The following is an 18,184-nucleotide window of genomic DNA, read 5'->3' as shown; positions in this document are numbered from 1 at the left end:
CTTTAGGGATAGAGAATTCTCAAGAGGTGTGAGCTCTAAGAACTTTTGGGAGAGGGAGAGAGATTGAGAGAGAAGAAGATTTGTGTAGGAGAGTTCTTCTGGAAAAATTACACACACAGACCATTTCACTATGAATCTTCTGGAAAAATTACACACACAGACCATTTCACTATGAATCTTCTGTGAAAAAGATGAAAAATCATAGGAAACTGAACAACCCACAATACACATGTTCCACCAGAGAGAAAAGAACTCCTTCCCAAAATTAATTTTAAAAAATTAATGAATAAAATTTTTTATATATGTATATATATATATATGATAGTCACCTTATCATATAATATATATTAAACTATGTGTTATATCAAATATAATACATAATCTATAATTTTTATATTGTATCAAATACAATATAACATGTAGTTTTTATTTTTCTTAATAATACATGGTATTTAATATAAATCCAATTCATATTAAATTTAATTATATGAATCTCATCCATACAATTAATATTTGAATCATATTCAAATATTTAATTCCTTTCAAAATAAACTTTATATTATAACGTATCAAATACATTAAATTAATTATATGTGATATAATTAATTTAAATTAATTATATCATATATAATTAATTCTCTCAATTAATTTGAACAATTCAAATTAATCAAATTAATTCTCAATGATCCTTGTTGAGCTACAGAGAGAATCTTATAGATCTGTAGATTGAAGATCCAAATTGGAACAATTAATTAAACTCCCGTAATTAAATTATTCAACATTCATCTACTGTCGATCACTCCACTAAAGATCGTGCAATGACCCTTCACAAATTGCTCATAAGTACAACTAGGCCAAAATTACCATAAATTACCATTTTGTCTCTGTAATTACATCTAACTCTTTAAGTATCATCATCTCTCTAATAACTATGACCAAATCCCTCTTGGACCAATAGAGGGTGTGGCCACACTATTCAAGCTCTAGAATCAACCTTAAATGAGCAATTTATCTACTTACTCCAACATAAGGGAATGAATGAATTTCGTCTTGTAGTTGTGTTCCCAACTCCCCAATTAGACGAATCCCAAAATGGTAGGTATATTGAGTCGACGATTAGGCCACTCTCACCCATGCAAATCAAAGGACCGTCTTTATAGGCAGGAGTTCACAACTCACTCAGAATTCAGGCCATGTCACTTGTGGTCATCATGGTGAAATTTAAGTCTCTACTATTAACAACGTTATATAATGAGACTAGTCATTTCATGGTCTGATCTTATACAAACTTTTTGTATAAGATATCCCTCACATGTCTCCACATGAGTGATCAAGATCAGATCATGTATAGCACTTTACAACACTTGTAGCATCTACAAAGCGGATCGTATTCGTAGTGTTACTAGGATAAGGTATCCAGCTTTATCCATCTACTACAGACTGTTTAGGTTATCATTTAAACATTAACCACCCGTATATCTCTACATACACGTTTAAATTATATCAAATAACTTAGGATCTTTTCTTTATTGGATTGAGTGTATGCTCATAAAATAACAATTATTTTAACAATAATAATTTATTTATACAAAGTTTACAAACTACAAGGAGAAATTTAGGGCACCAATCCCAATAGTATGAATTGTAGCAAATAGTAAATACATGTAGCAAATGGGAGTTTTGAAATAGTGTTGATGGTAATATTTACTGTAGCAAGAGATGATTATTATGGTCTTAGGATAATTGAACTTTAGAAAAAGTATTTATTAGGTCCCTAGACTTTTAATCTTGCATCTAATATATCCGTAGACTTTAAATTTTGTTAATTCAAATTTTGTATTTTTTTTAAGTTTCAAAATTTGTATCTAATAGATCCTTAAGCATTCAATTTTATATCTAATTTAAATTTATAATATAACTATTCTAGCTCAATCCACCAGAGCTGGCCTCGATTAGTTTTAGTTGATTTGAGTTTTTTTTTTTTTTTTTTTCAATTTTTAGATTTTCTCTTGCGCTCCTATTATAACAACAACGACAACAACAATAACATTTAGGACGAAAATTTTAGAATATTAGCAATGAAAAACGACTTTTATGAAATAAGTTAGTTTAGCATAAAGAATTAAACCAACATTTTGAAAAATACTTTTTGAGTGTTTAATGACTATCTCATTAATTTATATAATTCTTAAAATTACCAAAATGTCCTAAAAATTATCTACCTCACTTCATATTGTGGCTACACCTCCCTTCATCAGTCAATCCGCCCACTGTCTCTGGCCATGTCGTCGCCGATCACCACCTACACTCACCACCGCCCATTACCACCATGACGACAACCCCAGATGACCAACATGAATACTAATTATTTTAAATTATTAGTTTATAAATTTTATAGTTATCATTTATAATAATTTGATATTAATAAAATTATAATAAAGAAAACATGCTTATATATAAAAAACAGCTTTGAGAAAGAGTTCATCATTTTTATCAAAAGTATTTAAATTTAAATGACTTTTAGAAACACATTAAAAAAAAAAAATCAATCTATATAGCTCTAAATTTGTAGCCCAAATAATTTTACATTTTCACCAATTAATAAACTAATTTCACCTTATACTTCTCCCAACTATACTCCTTTCAGTTAAAAAAGATATATTTTCTTTTTTTTTCAAAAAAGAGAGAGAGAGAGATACAAATACTTAATTGGAATAGCAAATTAAACAGAAAAATCAATTTGTCATCTTTTTAGGAAGCAAACAATAATTATCCAGATTTTTTAAATTGATTTTTCAAAACGTAATTACCAAAAAAAAAAAAGTAATAATAATAATAATACCACAGTACTATTATTGGTGGGTCCCATTGACAAACAAAAAAAAAATATCTAAATTTAAGATTTTGACTAGGTTAAGAAGGGCAAAAAAAAAAACGCAGATAATTCTTTTCCGAATAAAACTAATTACAAATACAAAAAAGATAATTACTTTTATTTAATCCTTTATTATCCTTTTAATAATATTTCCTATTCCTATACGGATTACATTATTCATCATATTTCCAACTATAAATACCTTCTCCCCTTCCCCTAATTCTTCCAATTCATCATTCCAATATTTCTCTCTTCTCTCTCAAATTTCCCGATCACTTTCTCTCGCAACATTTTATTTTCTCTCCGATGGCTTCCAATAACGGCGCTTTGCCTACCGGCTCCGGTTTGATCTTAAGTTTTGGCGAGATGCTGATCGATTTCGTCCCGACGGTTTCCGGCGTATCTCTGGCGGAGGCGCCAGGATTTCTTAAGGCTCCCGGCGGTGCTCCGGCGAACGTCGCGATCGCCGTTAGCCGCCTCGGCGGCCGCGCTGCTTTCGTAGGAAAGCTCGGCGAAGATGAGTTTGGGCGTATGTTGGAAGGAATAGTGAAGGAGAACGGCGTTGACGCTAGCGGAATCCGCTTCGATCAAGGCGCTAGAACCGCCTTGGCTTTCGTTACTCTACGCGCCGACGGTGAGCGTGAGTTTATGTTCTACCGGAACCCTAGCGCCGATATGCTTCTTAAGCCGGAGGAATTGGATCTCGACCTCATCAGATCCGTAAGTTTTTTTTTTTGGTTTTTTTTCCTTATTTTCGGTATTAATTTTCTCGTTGATTGAATTTTCCTGGAAAATTTTACTGTTGGGTTGTATATTTGACTGAGATTGAGTATGTTAATCTTACGCGCCTGTTTTTCGTTTTTTTCTCTCTCTTTTCGATTTGACACGTAAGATTTAATAAGTGGGTCCCACACATAGATCTAGACTACTGTTAGTGGGTAGTTTCGAGATTTCACTCTTTTTATGTGTGAATTCCCGATTGTACCCCTTTTACTGACGTGGCGCCGCCTCACGTGCTTACTTTAGACTTTATACTCACGTGCGGTTTGCGGTGCCCATCAACGGCGGAGGTCTCTCTTTATCTGTCAGATATTTTTTTATGTTTATTTGTATTTTCCTCACGTTTTGATTAATAATTGTGCGTATATATATTTTAAAAATTCTTAATTCGTATTTCAAAAATTGAAGCCTCATCAATTGGGGTTTTCTATTTAGATATTTGGAAACGTTATCTTTAGAAAAAAAAACCATAACCCGTTATCGAAAATGCTGATATTATCTTATATCATAGGTTGGAAACTGGAGAATGGATATTTTAAAAATCAAAATTTTGGGGAAAAAATTATTATTTTTTTTTTTGTTATTGTTCTTACAAATCATCATCAGTCATCACTGGCTTTAATAGTTATTCGGTTGTTTCTATTACCATAGGACATTATGGTTTACGAAGCTTATGAATTTATGGCCATTGACAATAAATTGTATGATATTGATTTTATGTAATTAAATAATTAGTCTGTCAAGTGTATGGTATATTATAATGATGTTTGCTTTGCGTAAAAAAAATTATTTTTACAGTTTTTTCAATATTTGGATTTATTTATTTTAAATAACCTGTCGTATTCATTGAGTGATATTGAAAAAAGTGGAATTGTAATTAAATAAATTCTTGGAAGGTGAGGTGGGGACTCTAATTTTCTTTATTTTTGTCGTTACGTCATGGATTTAATTAAAAAAGAATAAAAGTCGAAATTTTCGCTCCTAAAAATGGTGGTTCCGAGCAAGCCGCCGTGACGTGGGGGGTGCGTTTGTGTATTTTCAAAATTTATCATATCATTTGTTTTTCTCTTCATTATTTTCGCCTCTTAACTTTTCAAAATTTGACTCAAGATTTTGATTTGAAACCTCTTTTATACACCCTTTTTTAATAAAAAAAATTATTTCATTTATTTAAAATTTGAAAATTAATAAGTAGTTCACAGATTACCCATGAAATACCTTATTCCCTCTGGTTTTAGATGTGAAATTTTTGCTCAATTTGAGAAACCATTTGAAATTACTGTAGTTAATATGAATGGGTATATTTAATAATGCTTGGAAAATGCTGAATATGTATCATATGGTTTGTGTTTATAGGCCAAAATCTTTCACTATGGATCAATAAGCTTGATCGTGGAGCCCTGCAGATCGGCACACATAAAGGCAATGGATGAGGCCAAGAAAGCAGGTGTTCTACTTTCATATGATCCAAATCTGAGGCTTCCTCTGTGGCCCTCTGCTAATGAGGCCCGTGAACAAATCAAGAGCATTTGGAACAAGGCCGACATCATCAAGGTCAGTGATGAGGAACTCAAATTCCTTACCCAGAACGATAAGGTCGATGACGAAAACGCCATGTCTCTCTGGCATGATGGCTTGAAGCTCCTCCTTGTCACTCTCGGTGAGCATGGCTGCAAATACTACACCAAGGTACTTTCCTTAGTCCCCCTATTACTTTCAAATGTTCCAATTTAATTCTTTTTTCTCACATTGGCATATGCTGTGGACAATTGGTTTGGTTGATGAAAACTTGCAGTGGGTTGGTGTTAATTCTGTTCAAATTTGATTGATTGATTGTTTATTTAACTACCCCTGTTTTGGACCAGAATGTTTGACTTCTTTCTGAAATATAACGGTATATTAGAAGACGTATTTTAATTTGATTTGTTGGTTTTGGTACAAATTCTTTGTTGTTTGATCAAAGTTTTATATACCCACTTGAATTCAAAACTCAACACAGTAACTTGGAATTATAATGCTTAAAAGGACAAAAGTAGTTTATTGGTGAGAATATAATTTTGAACTGTACATATTTTTAATCTTTAAGGACTGACAAAGCTGAGCATATGAAATTCAAAGCACTGTCAAAATTTAGGCAACATTGTCTTATGTTTACTTCAAAAACAAAAAAAGAGGAAAAATGGTAATGGTTCTGGTTGTTTCAGACCTTTCCATAGCTTCCTTACTGTCAAAGGCTGGTAGTTGGCTTTTAGTGGTTGGATCTAGGAATTGCATAGCTGTATCTTAATCCCCATATTGTTTATAATAACATAAATAAAACCCCCTTTTTAACAGATCTGTTGCTTTTGACTTTTGGTAATTTTGTGGTTTTCCACCAACTCATGTTTATCCATATCAATTCCCCCTTCCATTTTCCCAAGAAAATTTCAGATCTCCATCTGAAATTTCTTCAGAAAGTTGAAGGCTATCGTGAAACTTAAGTAACGCACCTTTTAAAAATGTGGACACTGTTTTCTTAGCTAGCATAATGATAGGTGTGGTTTTTGATTCGTAGGGCCACAATTTTAATAATTGCTTCCTGGACCTATAAAACCAAATCTCTTGCCTGTCATTACCATGTCTGGCCCATTGTTTGTTTCCAAAACCGACCAACAAATGAGAAATGCTTTTATGTAAAGCGGCTTCCCTTTCAACCTCTTGTGTCCCACATTCTTCATTTTTGGCTACATTGGACTTTAATCAAAAGTGTTACTGTGGCTTCATATAACTTTTGAAATAGTTGCATTTGGGGTACGAGTTTCATTTGTCATCTCAAATTGATTATGCTTTTTTTTTCCCTTTGGTAAAAAAAATAGAACTTCCGTGGATCTGTGGATCCTTTCAAGGTTAAGGCTGTGGACACAACTGGAGCCGGTGACTCATTCGTCGGTGCTCTTCTTTGCAAGATCGTTGACAACCAATCTGTACTTCAGGTATCTTTATATGGTTCTAGAGAGCTTTATTAATCAAAATTGTTATCAAACGAAACGATATGTTAAAAAGAAACGGTTTTATGTTCCTTGTAGGATGAGAAGAAGTTGAGGGAGATCTTGAGGTTTGCTAATGCTTGTGGAGCCATTACAACAACCAAGAAAGGAGCAATTCCAGCTCTTCCATCAGAGGCTGACGTGGCTGCTTTGATCAAGTCTTCTTCTTAGGCTGCATAGAGATCCTCTTATTTTTTCTTTTTTTCTTTTTTGCCTTTGTTTAGATTTTTGGTTTCTAATTCGCTTTTCGCAATTGAATTTAAAGAAAAGGGTTGTGAAGGCCCTTTCAATTTTCCCCCTTTATCATTTTCTATATAGACTCTTGTGTTTAAGGTATTTTCCAAATAAAAGCTTCTCTACATTTTGACTATATACTATGTTTCTTAATCTTGATAGTAACTTATGCTGCAAATTTTACAAACGAAAATAGAATGTTATGAGATGTATAAAAGAAAAAATGTCTCAAAACTAATCAATTTTATAAAACATAAAATGTAACGAAACTAATCAATTTTAAATTTTGAGTAATAATTTTATATTAATTGGTTTTCTATATTTGAATTCTTGTGATTCCAGACCCAATTACATGAACAACCCAATCAAACGATCCCAAGTTATAAATGAAAATTATAGGGTGGGCAATAAAATAAAATAGAATAGTTAAGTTTTAAAAATACCTAAAACAATGTTTCCTTGTAAAAATGCTTAATATATTTAGGATGTGTCACATTTCTATGAAAAAAAACCATTCTCTAGGATTTTTTTCCCAACAAATCCAATCTCTCTTATAGGATAAATATTATAAACCAAATCTAAAACAAATGTATAGGTAAACCAAAATATTGATAGAATAAAAAACCCCATGGAACAGTGCCTTAAATATGAGGAAGGGTAGTAGGGTAAAAAACGTGAACAAAATTTCTAAAGGAGAACTCGTAAACAAACTCTAAGCAAAATAAAAGAAAAATGTCAAAAATAATAATAATAATAATAATAATAATAAACTCTTTATCACTTTTAATGTTATTTTTTAACAAAATTTTGTAAACAATTAATATCTAAAATAAAAAAAATGTTATTAACTTTTGAAAGAAAAAGAATTACAATTATTGTTTTGATTTGAAATAAATTTTAAGTAACATTTTAAAAAGTTGTTCATGGATCTGTTTTAATAGTCGGTGATTTTGAAAAATATCTAAATTGTACGATTTTCTCTTTTTGAAAAATATCTAAATATTTAAATGATGTTTATTTGTATGTTGTTTTCTTCCTACTTTGCCCTCCAATTAACCCGTATGTCAATAGATCATCTCTTTTTTTGTTTTGTTTAGCATTATATTATTTTTATAATTGAAAATAAGTTTTTTTTTTAATCAATTTGAAATCTGAATATTAGATTATTTTTTTTAAATATTATCTTGATTTCTGTATTTTTTTACTTTTGTTTATTTTGGTCCATATACTTTCAATAGATTTATTTTGGTCTTTGAACTTTGAACTTTGGTTTATTTTGGTTTCTGTACTTTAAAATGCTCATTTTAGTTCTTGTACTTTTAACTTTGGTTTATTAATTTTAGTTTATTTTGGTTTTTATACTTTATAATGTTCATTTTAATTGTACTTTAAAAAGTGACTATTTTAGTCTTCATTCTCATTTTTATATCTTTTTTAATTACCTACAAAAATGGTTACTCTTTTAAAGTTCAAACAAAGTAAAGTTAAAAGTACAAGAGCCAAAATGAATTAAAATTTTAAAAACAAAATGAACAAAAGTCAAACGTACAAATATCAAAATAATATAAGGACGAAATGAGTATTTAAATATTCTTTTTACTCAATTTCTGTGTACAGCTACCATTTTAGTTTTTAGTTTTATTGTTTTTAGTTTATTCCTCGTCTTTCTTCTTCTTTAGGCTAGGGTTCTTCATCAATCTCTTATCAACAACAAATCACCTCCTCCATCCACCTCTTTCTACGATGATTTCTCTTCCAATTACAAATTTAGAACCCCATGATTTCATCCTTGCTTCTTCCAGTTCCTCTGTCAATCTCAACGTCATAAGTTCTGGACACAACCACTCCAAAAACCCACATGCCTTCGATGGATCTATCCAAAATCAAATTCAAATTCGTTCAATCCCATCTTCCTCTGGAGTTTTACATTCTTTAGTCACAAAAAAAAAAAAAAAAAAAAAAAAAATCATAGCTTCACGGCAGGCACCAACCATCGTTCTTGTTGGATTTTTACAAAATATTAAATTGAAGAATAGGGATGAGCTTCAGGCCTATAAAAATAATAGGATGGGTTCCAAGCCTATAAAAGTAGCTTATGTTTCTAGTTTCAAGTCATCCCAGTTAGAAACACTCTAAGCTTAGATGTATTAGCTCTAGTTAAATTCCATTTATGTATTATCTAGTTTGAGAGGTGGAAAATGTACTCTTCTAATTAGGATCGTGAAGAGAATTATTTTGTATGATTGTAATAAATTTGATGTTTTTCCCAACAAGAGGTATCAGAACGTCAGGTTCTTGAAACGGTAATTTTGCTTGACCTTCCACGTTAGAAAAGAATTCTTAAAATGGGTTGCTGCATATCTTCCACATCATAAAAGAATTATTGAAATGGGTTGCTAGTTATTCACTATTTGTTGTTTTACTAGAAAAAAAGAAAAAAGATGTGATACAAAATGAGTTACAAGTGCAAGTTAAGCAAGTTCGTCAAAGGGCTCTAGATCGGATGCTGACGACGTCTTTCTCGTTAGGGGAGAAGGTTACTTCCTCTGAAGAAGACGAAAATCATCCTCGTGGTATGCCCGCTTTACCATGGTAAAGGATTTGATGTTAGCGGTTCCACAAGTTTATACACGGGCATTAATTTGCCAAGGTGTGTGGTGGAAGTTGTATACTAACGGGCCGTTTGGTTGGCAAGCTTTCTACATGGGAATTTGCATAAGTATCCAATTCCATGTTTGTTTCACAGTTTTCATCCATTTGCCTGGAAATAAGCTATTATCAGACATTCTCATTTCTCACATATAACTTCGTTTTCAATAATAGTAATTTATTACTTTATTATTTTTTTTAATAATCTAGTAATTTATGGAGATTAATTTTAATTTGGTCATTCATTATGAACATATAATTATCAATGACTATTTATAAGAAATTAATTAATTATTGTGATTATTTTTTATTACTCCGTTCATTATAACCATATCATACTTACAAAATACTTTTTAGTATTCTTTATTAATATATTATATTTTTATCTCATTTTCTTCACCTTTTATATAATATATTATCCATTTAAATATATTTTCTTATATTATTTAATTAAAAGTAAAATTACTAATGTTGAACTTAATTAATAATAAAAATGATCAAGTGTTAGACTATAATTAGTATGACGTTCATAAAATGAATTAACCGTTTAATTTTAATTATAAAATTATTAAAATATTTATAGTCATAATTAAATTATTGAATATTTATACTTATAATTATAATCTTCAAATATTTATAATTGAAATTATTATTGATTTATAATTAATTAATTTTTATTGAAATATTGAATATTATTTATTCTTTAAATTATTAATCTATTACAATTATAATAAGATTTTCATGCTAAATTTCATAAATTAAACACAAACACAATTTTATTGACATATAATTCCCAGACATCCTTAATTCTTAGGCATTGAGGAAACCTCAATCTACGACTCTAAAGGACTTCCAGGTGAGTCAAGTAGGTGAGAGGTGGTATTATAAGTGGTCTACTATTTATAGTATAGTGAGTTATAGTTCTCTGAGTTGAGAATTTGTGGGTGATAATAATATTGTCAAATGGATTCGAATGGGGATAGGTTCAAAGCCTATAAAAGGAGGCTATACATCTAATTTCAAGTCGTCCAAATTATGAATGTGTTAACTCTTAGTTAAATTCCGTCCATGTAGTCTCTAGTTTAAAAATGGAAAAAAAGAAAAAAGAAAAAAAAAAAGAAAAAGAAGTGTGTCGTGAGTAGAAGCTTTGAGAGAGAATAAAGCAAGAGTTCACCGGAATCCCTTCAGTCGCGTTGGTTGGGGCAAGCAATTCCACGGCCACGAGTCTATGTTTTTGGCTTTTAATTCACCTGGCCAACCAACATCCAAAGAGGAGTGAAAGTGACGAAACTGGATGAATTCGTAGAAAATGGGGATGCAGACAAACGTTGGACACAAATATAGACCTTTGTGCTTTTTAATTACAAGGTATTTGTACTTTTTTTAATCCTTTTTTTACATTACGTATTTGCATATCATTATATACTTTTTATACACATGGTCTAATGGTTAAAATTTGAGCTTTGAAATTAAATTTTCCTCATTTTAAATTTCGATTAATAAAAATTTCAACTTTTACTTCTTTCTTCTTGGATTTTCAATAAGAATTTTTCTATTAAAATCTTGAATTAAAACATATAGAATGCTATGGTACAAAATTGTCTTTTTTTAGTATGGATATATGTGTTAATAACTAGACCATCGTTGTAAAAAATAATTTTTTTTTTTTTTAGTACAGGATATATATGTTCGCCATCTAGATTGTCATGATAAAAAGTGATTATTCTTTTAGTATGGATACATGACCATTCTTAAATCGATATGACATATGTTTCTTTTAAATTTTCATGTACCTAGCAAGGGTGTTTGATGTAGTATAGTAGGATGAATTGTGCACTAAATAAAACTCTTCCATACAAGAACAATACTAACTTGCCGACCTTCTTTGAAACATAATGTCAAAATAGTGTACTGACGTTGTATTTGGTAAATGAAGTTTATTTTTTGTTTTCATATTTGTTTTCTTATGTTTGTTCGCAGACATTGTGTAAACACTGCTTTTCGCTTTCATACATTTTTTTTTTTTTTTTTGTATAATTGACTAACTAATTGCTTCAATTGATTTTCCATTAAATCTTCCTTCATTTTTGGTTATTTTGAATTATTAAATTAAATTTTGATTCCTTTATTTACTGTAGTTTTGAAGTTTTGGATTAGACTTCACATTTAAATGTTGTATAATTCTGTTGATTGTTCAGGTATATATATCAACATTTTCAAATAATTAGCATGTATTTTAATTTATTATTTAATATTTAGACATTTTTAGGATAGAAACTTTTTTTTAAATATTTTTCAAAATTTCATTTACAAACTAGACCTTTGTCCAGATACTTCTATAATTAATCTTTAATTGCATCGTTTGTAAATATGCAAATTAAGGAAGGGATAAAAGTGTCCAGATATGTTTTTCGAGATCTTCACTTTTTAATAGATTATAGATAAACGTAATTTTTTAAAAAGAAAATCATTAACGATTATCAATACTCCATATTCAAATGACATTGTTTTCTAAAAACTATATATTAATGTAATTAATTTTTTTTTTTTATAATTAGGTACCACTTTATTTTTTTTTAAATATCAATCGTAAAATTATAATATTTTAAAATTTCGAGATTTAAATTTTTTTTTGAATTAACTATATTAGCTCAGTTCAAGTTTTTCAATTTTATGGTCTTGATTATCTATAGTTTCACACAACAATGTCATTTCCTATAATTGATGAAGTTTTATCAATATGTTACTTTTTTTAATTTTCATATTTTCTCAATTTCCAGCTTTGTTTTCAATCTAAAAGCTTTCATGTATAAACAAAATGAAATTTTAAAAAACCACAAAAAAGAATAGTCACCAATAATTTTTCTTGGTTTTACATCTTATTTTTTTTATAAAAGCTCATAAAAAAATTATGTTAACATTTTTTTATTAAAAGATATCATTTAAAGCAAAAAAAAAATGGTTAGTGAGCATGCTATTTAAAACAAAGATGTTCAATGATTTTTTTTTAAAAAAATAACATTAAAAAAACGACAGATGCGTAAAAGAATAAAGCAAAAGAGGAACTGTAGCTAATTTTTTCTTGACAAACTATACTTTTGGACCTCGAATTTTGAAGTTGATGTTGGAAATTTAAAGGAACATTTTGACCACTAAAATTTGAGAAATGATTTTAAATGGTTTCTAAGATTAATTTATTAACGGGTGGTAATTAAATGATGAGTTGACAATTTTTATTAATTTAATATTATATATATATATATATATATATATATATATATGTATGTATTTTAATGATGTGGACTTCCTCTTCCTTCCGTCTTCTCCGACATCTTCTTCAAGACGGCAGTATCAAGAAAAGGTCTTGAAGCAGCTTGGTTGAAAGCCCAATATCCTGGACATGAATTCAAAACAGGAAAACTACAACGATACCCAAAAATTTTGGATGCATTGAAGGGAAGATTGTTCCAATAAAAAGGCACGAGCTTACTGGGATGAATTATATATTTGCAATGGTTTCAATCATTTTCATTACAGTCGAGGGGAAGGATGATTTCCTACATGGTGGACTGGAAAAACTTCTTGTAGCAGACTGCACATTCAATTTGTGGATAGCCAGAAGTACTGTCATAATGTAATTTCCTTCTCGATAAAATAGTAAAGGAGATATGAAAGGCTTCTAAACAGATGTTTAGCATTTGAAAATTGTAGCTAAGCCATTTACAAGAGAGGAATAGATCTGGCTTTTGATGGTGTACAATGAAGGAAAGAAGACAGATCTAAACGAAGGAAAGAGACATCTTCGTTTGGATCTGAACTTGAATTGAATGGAGAAGAGTTTCTGTTCTTCACCTGGCGAAGCACGATGTACTATGGTTCCTTGTTCTTCAGTGGCCGACGATAGCGACAGTCGAAGGATTGAAGAAGATCTTAGAGAAGAGGGTAAGAAGAGGATGTACACATCATTAAAAAAAATTAACATTAAATTAATAAAAATTGTCAACTCGTTATTTAATAGCCACGCCATTTTACCGTTAATCAATCAATGATTTGTGTAGCTTTAGAAATCATTTAGAACCATTTCTCAAACCTCGGGAACTAAAGTGTTCATTTTGAAACTTCAAGACCAAGACGTCACTTCCAAATCTCATATACCAAAAATGCATTTTGCCTTTTTTTTAGTACAATCCAATCCTCGTCATCTCACCCACTAAACAATGGATTCCACTCCACATAAAAAATACGCATTGATGGATGGAACTCATCTAAGGTTCTAACCAATCAAATAAATTTATAAAACTTATTCATAACCTCTACTACTAGGTAATATTAGTAACAAGACCGAGTCGATTCACAGAGAGCTACGTGTATGTAGCAAGAATAGGACGGTGAGATGAATTTACATAGATATAGTAATAACACATGTAAGGCGATTGTAATAGGATTAGTCTCTTTTAAATCCAGTGAAGATTTAGGGAAATTAATAAGGAATGTAAAACATATTCCTATGCTAAAAAGAAATTTGATATTATTTGGAATGCTAGACTTCCCTGGGTGTAAACATGGAAGAGTTGGAGGTGAAGGAATCGAATTCCTCAATGGAAGTGCATGAACACATGTGGCAATGAAATTCGTTTTGGAAAACTTGAAAAAACATAGAAAATACATAGAACATATATACAAGATAAACATCAATTCTACAACATAATATTAGGGAAAGAGAAGAACTTACCCTTTCTTTTTTGAAATCCTTTCCATTTTCCGAACACTTCGTATTGTGACATTCTCTCTCGAACTCGAAGCTACTTCCAAGAACACAAACAACCACAAACAATGGACACCACTCGTCGAAAATCTTGCTATTCTCCAATAAAAATCGAGATGATGGGTTCTCACTTTTGGAATGGAAAAGTTTTTTTATAGAGAACTTTTTTCTATAAAAACTCTGAGAGAGAAGTTTTTATGTTGTAGAAAGAATTTGCACAACGTTCTTATGAAATCAACAACACTTGTGATGTTCATCAAACTCCTACTCATGCCCCTTAAGTGAAAACGACAGAAAAATGGTTGGAAGGGAGTTATAACTCCCTTCCACTCACCTGTCGAATAATATTAGTTAATTGATTAATATATATATATATCAAATTCTAAGAAATATATAATTAAATCAATAATATTAGTTAATAAATAATTAAATATCATATATTTAATTATATTTGAACCATATTCAAATAATATCATCTCATATAATCTATAGTTTTAATATGAATCTCATTCATGTTAATTATAAGTTTAGAATCTATAGTTGTAATATAAATCTCATTCATATAAATAATAAGATATTTGTAATACATAATAGAATAAGAGAAAAAATCTAAAAATATATTACATCTTTAAAATATTTGTAAATATGGATGAGTTGACTAATCAATCTTAGATTTTTTTTTTTTTTTTTAATTTTCAATTTCGCCCTCCCTTGATTTATCTTATTTTACATTTTTTAGTCTTTTTATTTTCTTTCTTTTCTTCGATTTTTGCTTCTTCCCTCCATTATTTCATCTTTTCATTTTCTTTTCTTTCTCTTTTTTTTTTTGCCTCTTTCCTTTCTTTCTTTTTTTTTTTTAATTTTATTCTTTCCTTTATTTTTTATTTTCTTTCATTTCCTTCTTTTTCCCTTTCTTTTTCTTTTCTTTCATTTCCTTCTTTTTTTCCTTCTTTTTTTTTTTTTTTAATTTTCTTTCCTTTCTTCGGTTTTTGCTTGTTTTTTTTTTTAATTTTTATTTTCTTTCTTCGATTCTTGCTTATTCTTTTTTTTTTTTTATTTTCTTTCCTTTCTCCAATTTTTGCTTCTTCCCTTTTCTTTTTTTTATTATTTTCTTTTCTTTTCTTTCTCCAATTTTTTGCTTCTTCCTTTTTTTTTTTAAGTTTTTCTTTCATTTCTCTGGTTTTGCTTCCTTTTTTCTATTTAATTTTCTTTCTTTTCTTCAGTTTTTGCTTCTTCTTTTTCTCTTATTTTTAAAATTTTTCTTACCTTTATTTGAATTTTTTCTTCTTCCCATTTTTTTTCACAAGAATTATGAGGCTGAGTTTCGTACCCAATATTTGAAAGTACTCAATTCATAAGTGACCAACAAGCCAATCATCAAGTTTGATTATTATAACGAATAATAAATATAATAGCAAATGAAAGTCTATCAATGATAGCCACTAATATTTTCTATCATTGATAGCTTAATCTTTGATTATATTTTTATAGTTAATAGCTACTTATAGAAATCTACCATTGATAGCCAGCTAAGTGAATTTAATTAATAAAGTTGAATCTCGAACTAAAATGTAAGTGGAATGCCTATAAGTTATCACTAATAGCATGTTCATTAGTGATAGAAGATATCATCGAAAAGAAAAGAGACTTATAAATGCCTAGGAAGGACAAGAAAGGGGCAAAAAGGTGTTCAGTGGCTATGATTGATAGAAGCTACTACTATGTTACTAGTGATAGAAGCTAATACTAATAGCATGTCATCGATGATAGAAGCTACCTGATAGCACATTATCGGTGATAGAAGCTGCCCGATAGCGCATTATCGATGATAAAAGCTACCATTGATAGTACATTATCGGTGATAGAGAACTATCACTGATAGCATCATATCAGTGAGATCATTGATAGCATCTAATCAGTGATGTTATCACTGAAAGAAACTATCATTGATAACCATAATATGAGTGATGTTAATGATATCGGTGATAGAACTTATGTGATATCTATATATCAAGTTTCTTTCAAATGTGATAACCAGTTATAAAAATCTATCATTGATAATCTTAAGTGTTAATATTTCAAGGTTGGTTCTAATTGATGAAAGTCTATTAGTGATAGCGACTGATAGTTGTCATCAGTGATAACCATGATAAAAGATTATTAATGATAGCTACTGTGGTAATTAAAATTCTTAGTTTTCTTTCAAAGTTGATCATTATTTATAAATCTATCATTGAGTAGCCACTGATATCCTTAAGTATTAATATTTCAATGTTGATTCCAATTGACGAAAGTGAATCAATGATAGCTATTAATAATTGATAGCAAATTAAAAGCTAATATTTCAATATTGTATTAATTTTTCTCAAATTGAAAGTTATCGCTGATAGCAACTATCATCGATAGCAATTGATAGAAGCTATCAGTGATAGCAACTAATAGCAACTATCAGTGGCTATCATTGATAGCTGCTATCAGTGATAGCTTTTAAAACCGGGAATAAGCGAGCAAAATGGTGGCTAGGCATGAGTTTTTTAGTCTTTTACCATTTTTTGATCTATATATGCAATTATTTTATCCTTGTACAGCATATTATATTATTTTGGACTTGAATTCTATTTATGCAACTAGCCCTAAATAATCAATGGATGTCACCGTCCTCGAGGATCAGTCGTTTTTCCCTGTTAGTCATCTTCAGGGGGAGAACATGAATGAAGAGACTAACTGGTCATCTTATGCTATTCCCTTAGAATCATCTTCCATCCAAACCTTGTCTAAACCTAGTTCTGAGCATGACAGTCTGGTCCTTCCTACCAACCAAGTTCCTTGGAAAACTTACTATAGGAAGAATCCCAGGAAAGAAGCAGTGTCACCTGTCGAGCCAGAACTACCCGCTCCAGTGCATGAGTCAGACCCGCCATCAGATCTAGGTACGTATATTCCTGAAATTAATGATGTTGATGTATGTATGGAGACCAATGAATGCAGAAAAGACAAGGGAAAAGGAAGGGATAATACTGAAAGAATGGTAGAAGGGGAGACAGTAGAGAATGAAATGATTCTTACTAATGATGATGTGGAGGATACTATTGAAGTCTCTGATACACAGATAGTCGATCATGGTGAGGAGCCTGGAGAGTTGAAAGAACGTGATACATCCCTTGATCTTCCTATAGTTTTGAGGGAAGGCATTCATTCATGTACTAAATACCCTATGCATAGTTACATGACGAATAGTAATCTGGCATCCAAGTTTAAAGCATTCACTACTAGTTTGGACACTGAGGTGGTTCCAAATGACATAAGTGTTGTAATGAAAAAACCAGAATGGCAGTTTGCTGTTATGGAAAAAATGAGAGCTCTCAAGAAGAATGAAACTTGGGAACAGGTGGTTTTTCCTGAAGGGCACAAGACAGTTGGATGTAAATGGGTGTTTACTGTAAAATACAAGGCAGATGGGACGACTAACCGATACAAGGCTAGACTCGTTGCAAGAGGCTTTACTCAGATCTATGGAATAGATTATTCTGAAACTTTTTCTCCTGTGGCTAAACTTAACACTATCTGAGTGCTCTTGTCAGTTGTTGTAAATAAAGATTGGTTCCTACACCAACTTGATGTTAAAAATGATTTTTTGAATGGGGAACTTGAAGAGGAAGTCTATATAAGTCCTCCTCTTGGGTTCGAGAGTCAGTTTAAAAACAAGGTGTGTAGATTGAGGAAGTCGTTATACGGATTGAAACAATCTCCAAGGGTCTGGTTTGACAGGATCACAACTTTTGTGAAAGCACAGGGGTATGTTTAGGGGCATTCTGATCACACTTTTTTTATAAAAAGATCGACATCAGGGAAGAT

The 18,184-nt window shown here is 30.4% G+C and overlaps 1 protein-coding gene across 1 annotated transcript; it reads left to right on the top strand.

The window, feature by feature from the left end:
* The first annotated feature begins 2,936 nt into the window (after positions 1–2,936).
* LOC120068495 (pfkB-like carbohydrate kinase family protein) lies at positions 2,937–7,051 on the top strand. Its single transcript, XM_039020281.2, has 4 exons — positions 2,937–3,595; positions 5,012–5,344; positions 6,511–6,627; positions 6,721–7,051. Exons 1-4 carry the CDS (start codon positions 3,182–3,184, stop codon positions 6,850–6,852), a joined length of 996 nt encoding a protein of 331 aa, XP_038876209.1. The 5' UTR covers positions 2,937–3,181; the 3' UTR covers positions 6,853–7,051.
* Positions 7,052–18,184: the final 11,133 nt, after the last annotated feature.

The sequence above is a fragment of the Benincasa hispida genome, chromosome 12 (assembly GCF_027475165.1).
Source record: "Benincasa hispida cultivar pf3 chromosome 12, pf3_genome.v1.1, whole genome shotgun sequence".
Classification (NCBI taxonomy): Eukaryota; Viridiplantae; Streptophyta; class Magnoliopsida; order Cucurbitales; family Cucurbitaceae; genus Benincasa; species Benincasa hispida.
The sequence above is the reverse complement of the archived record's forward strand: the minus strand, read 5'-3'. Positions and strand labels throughout refer to the sequence as shown.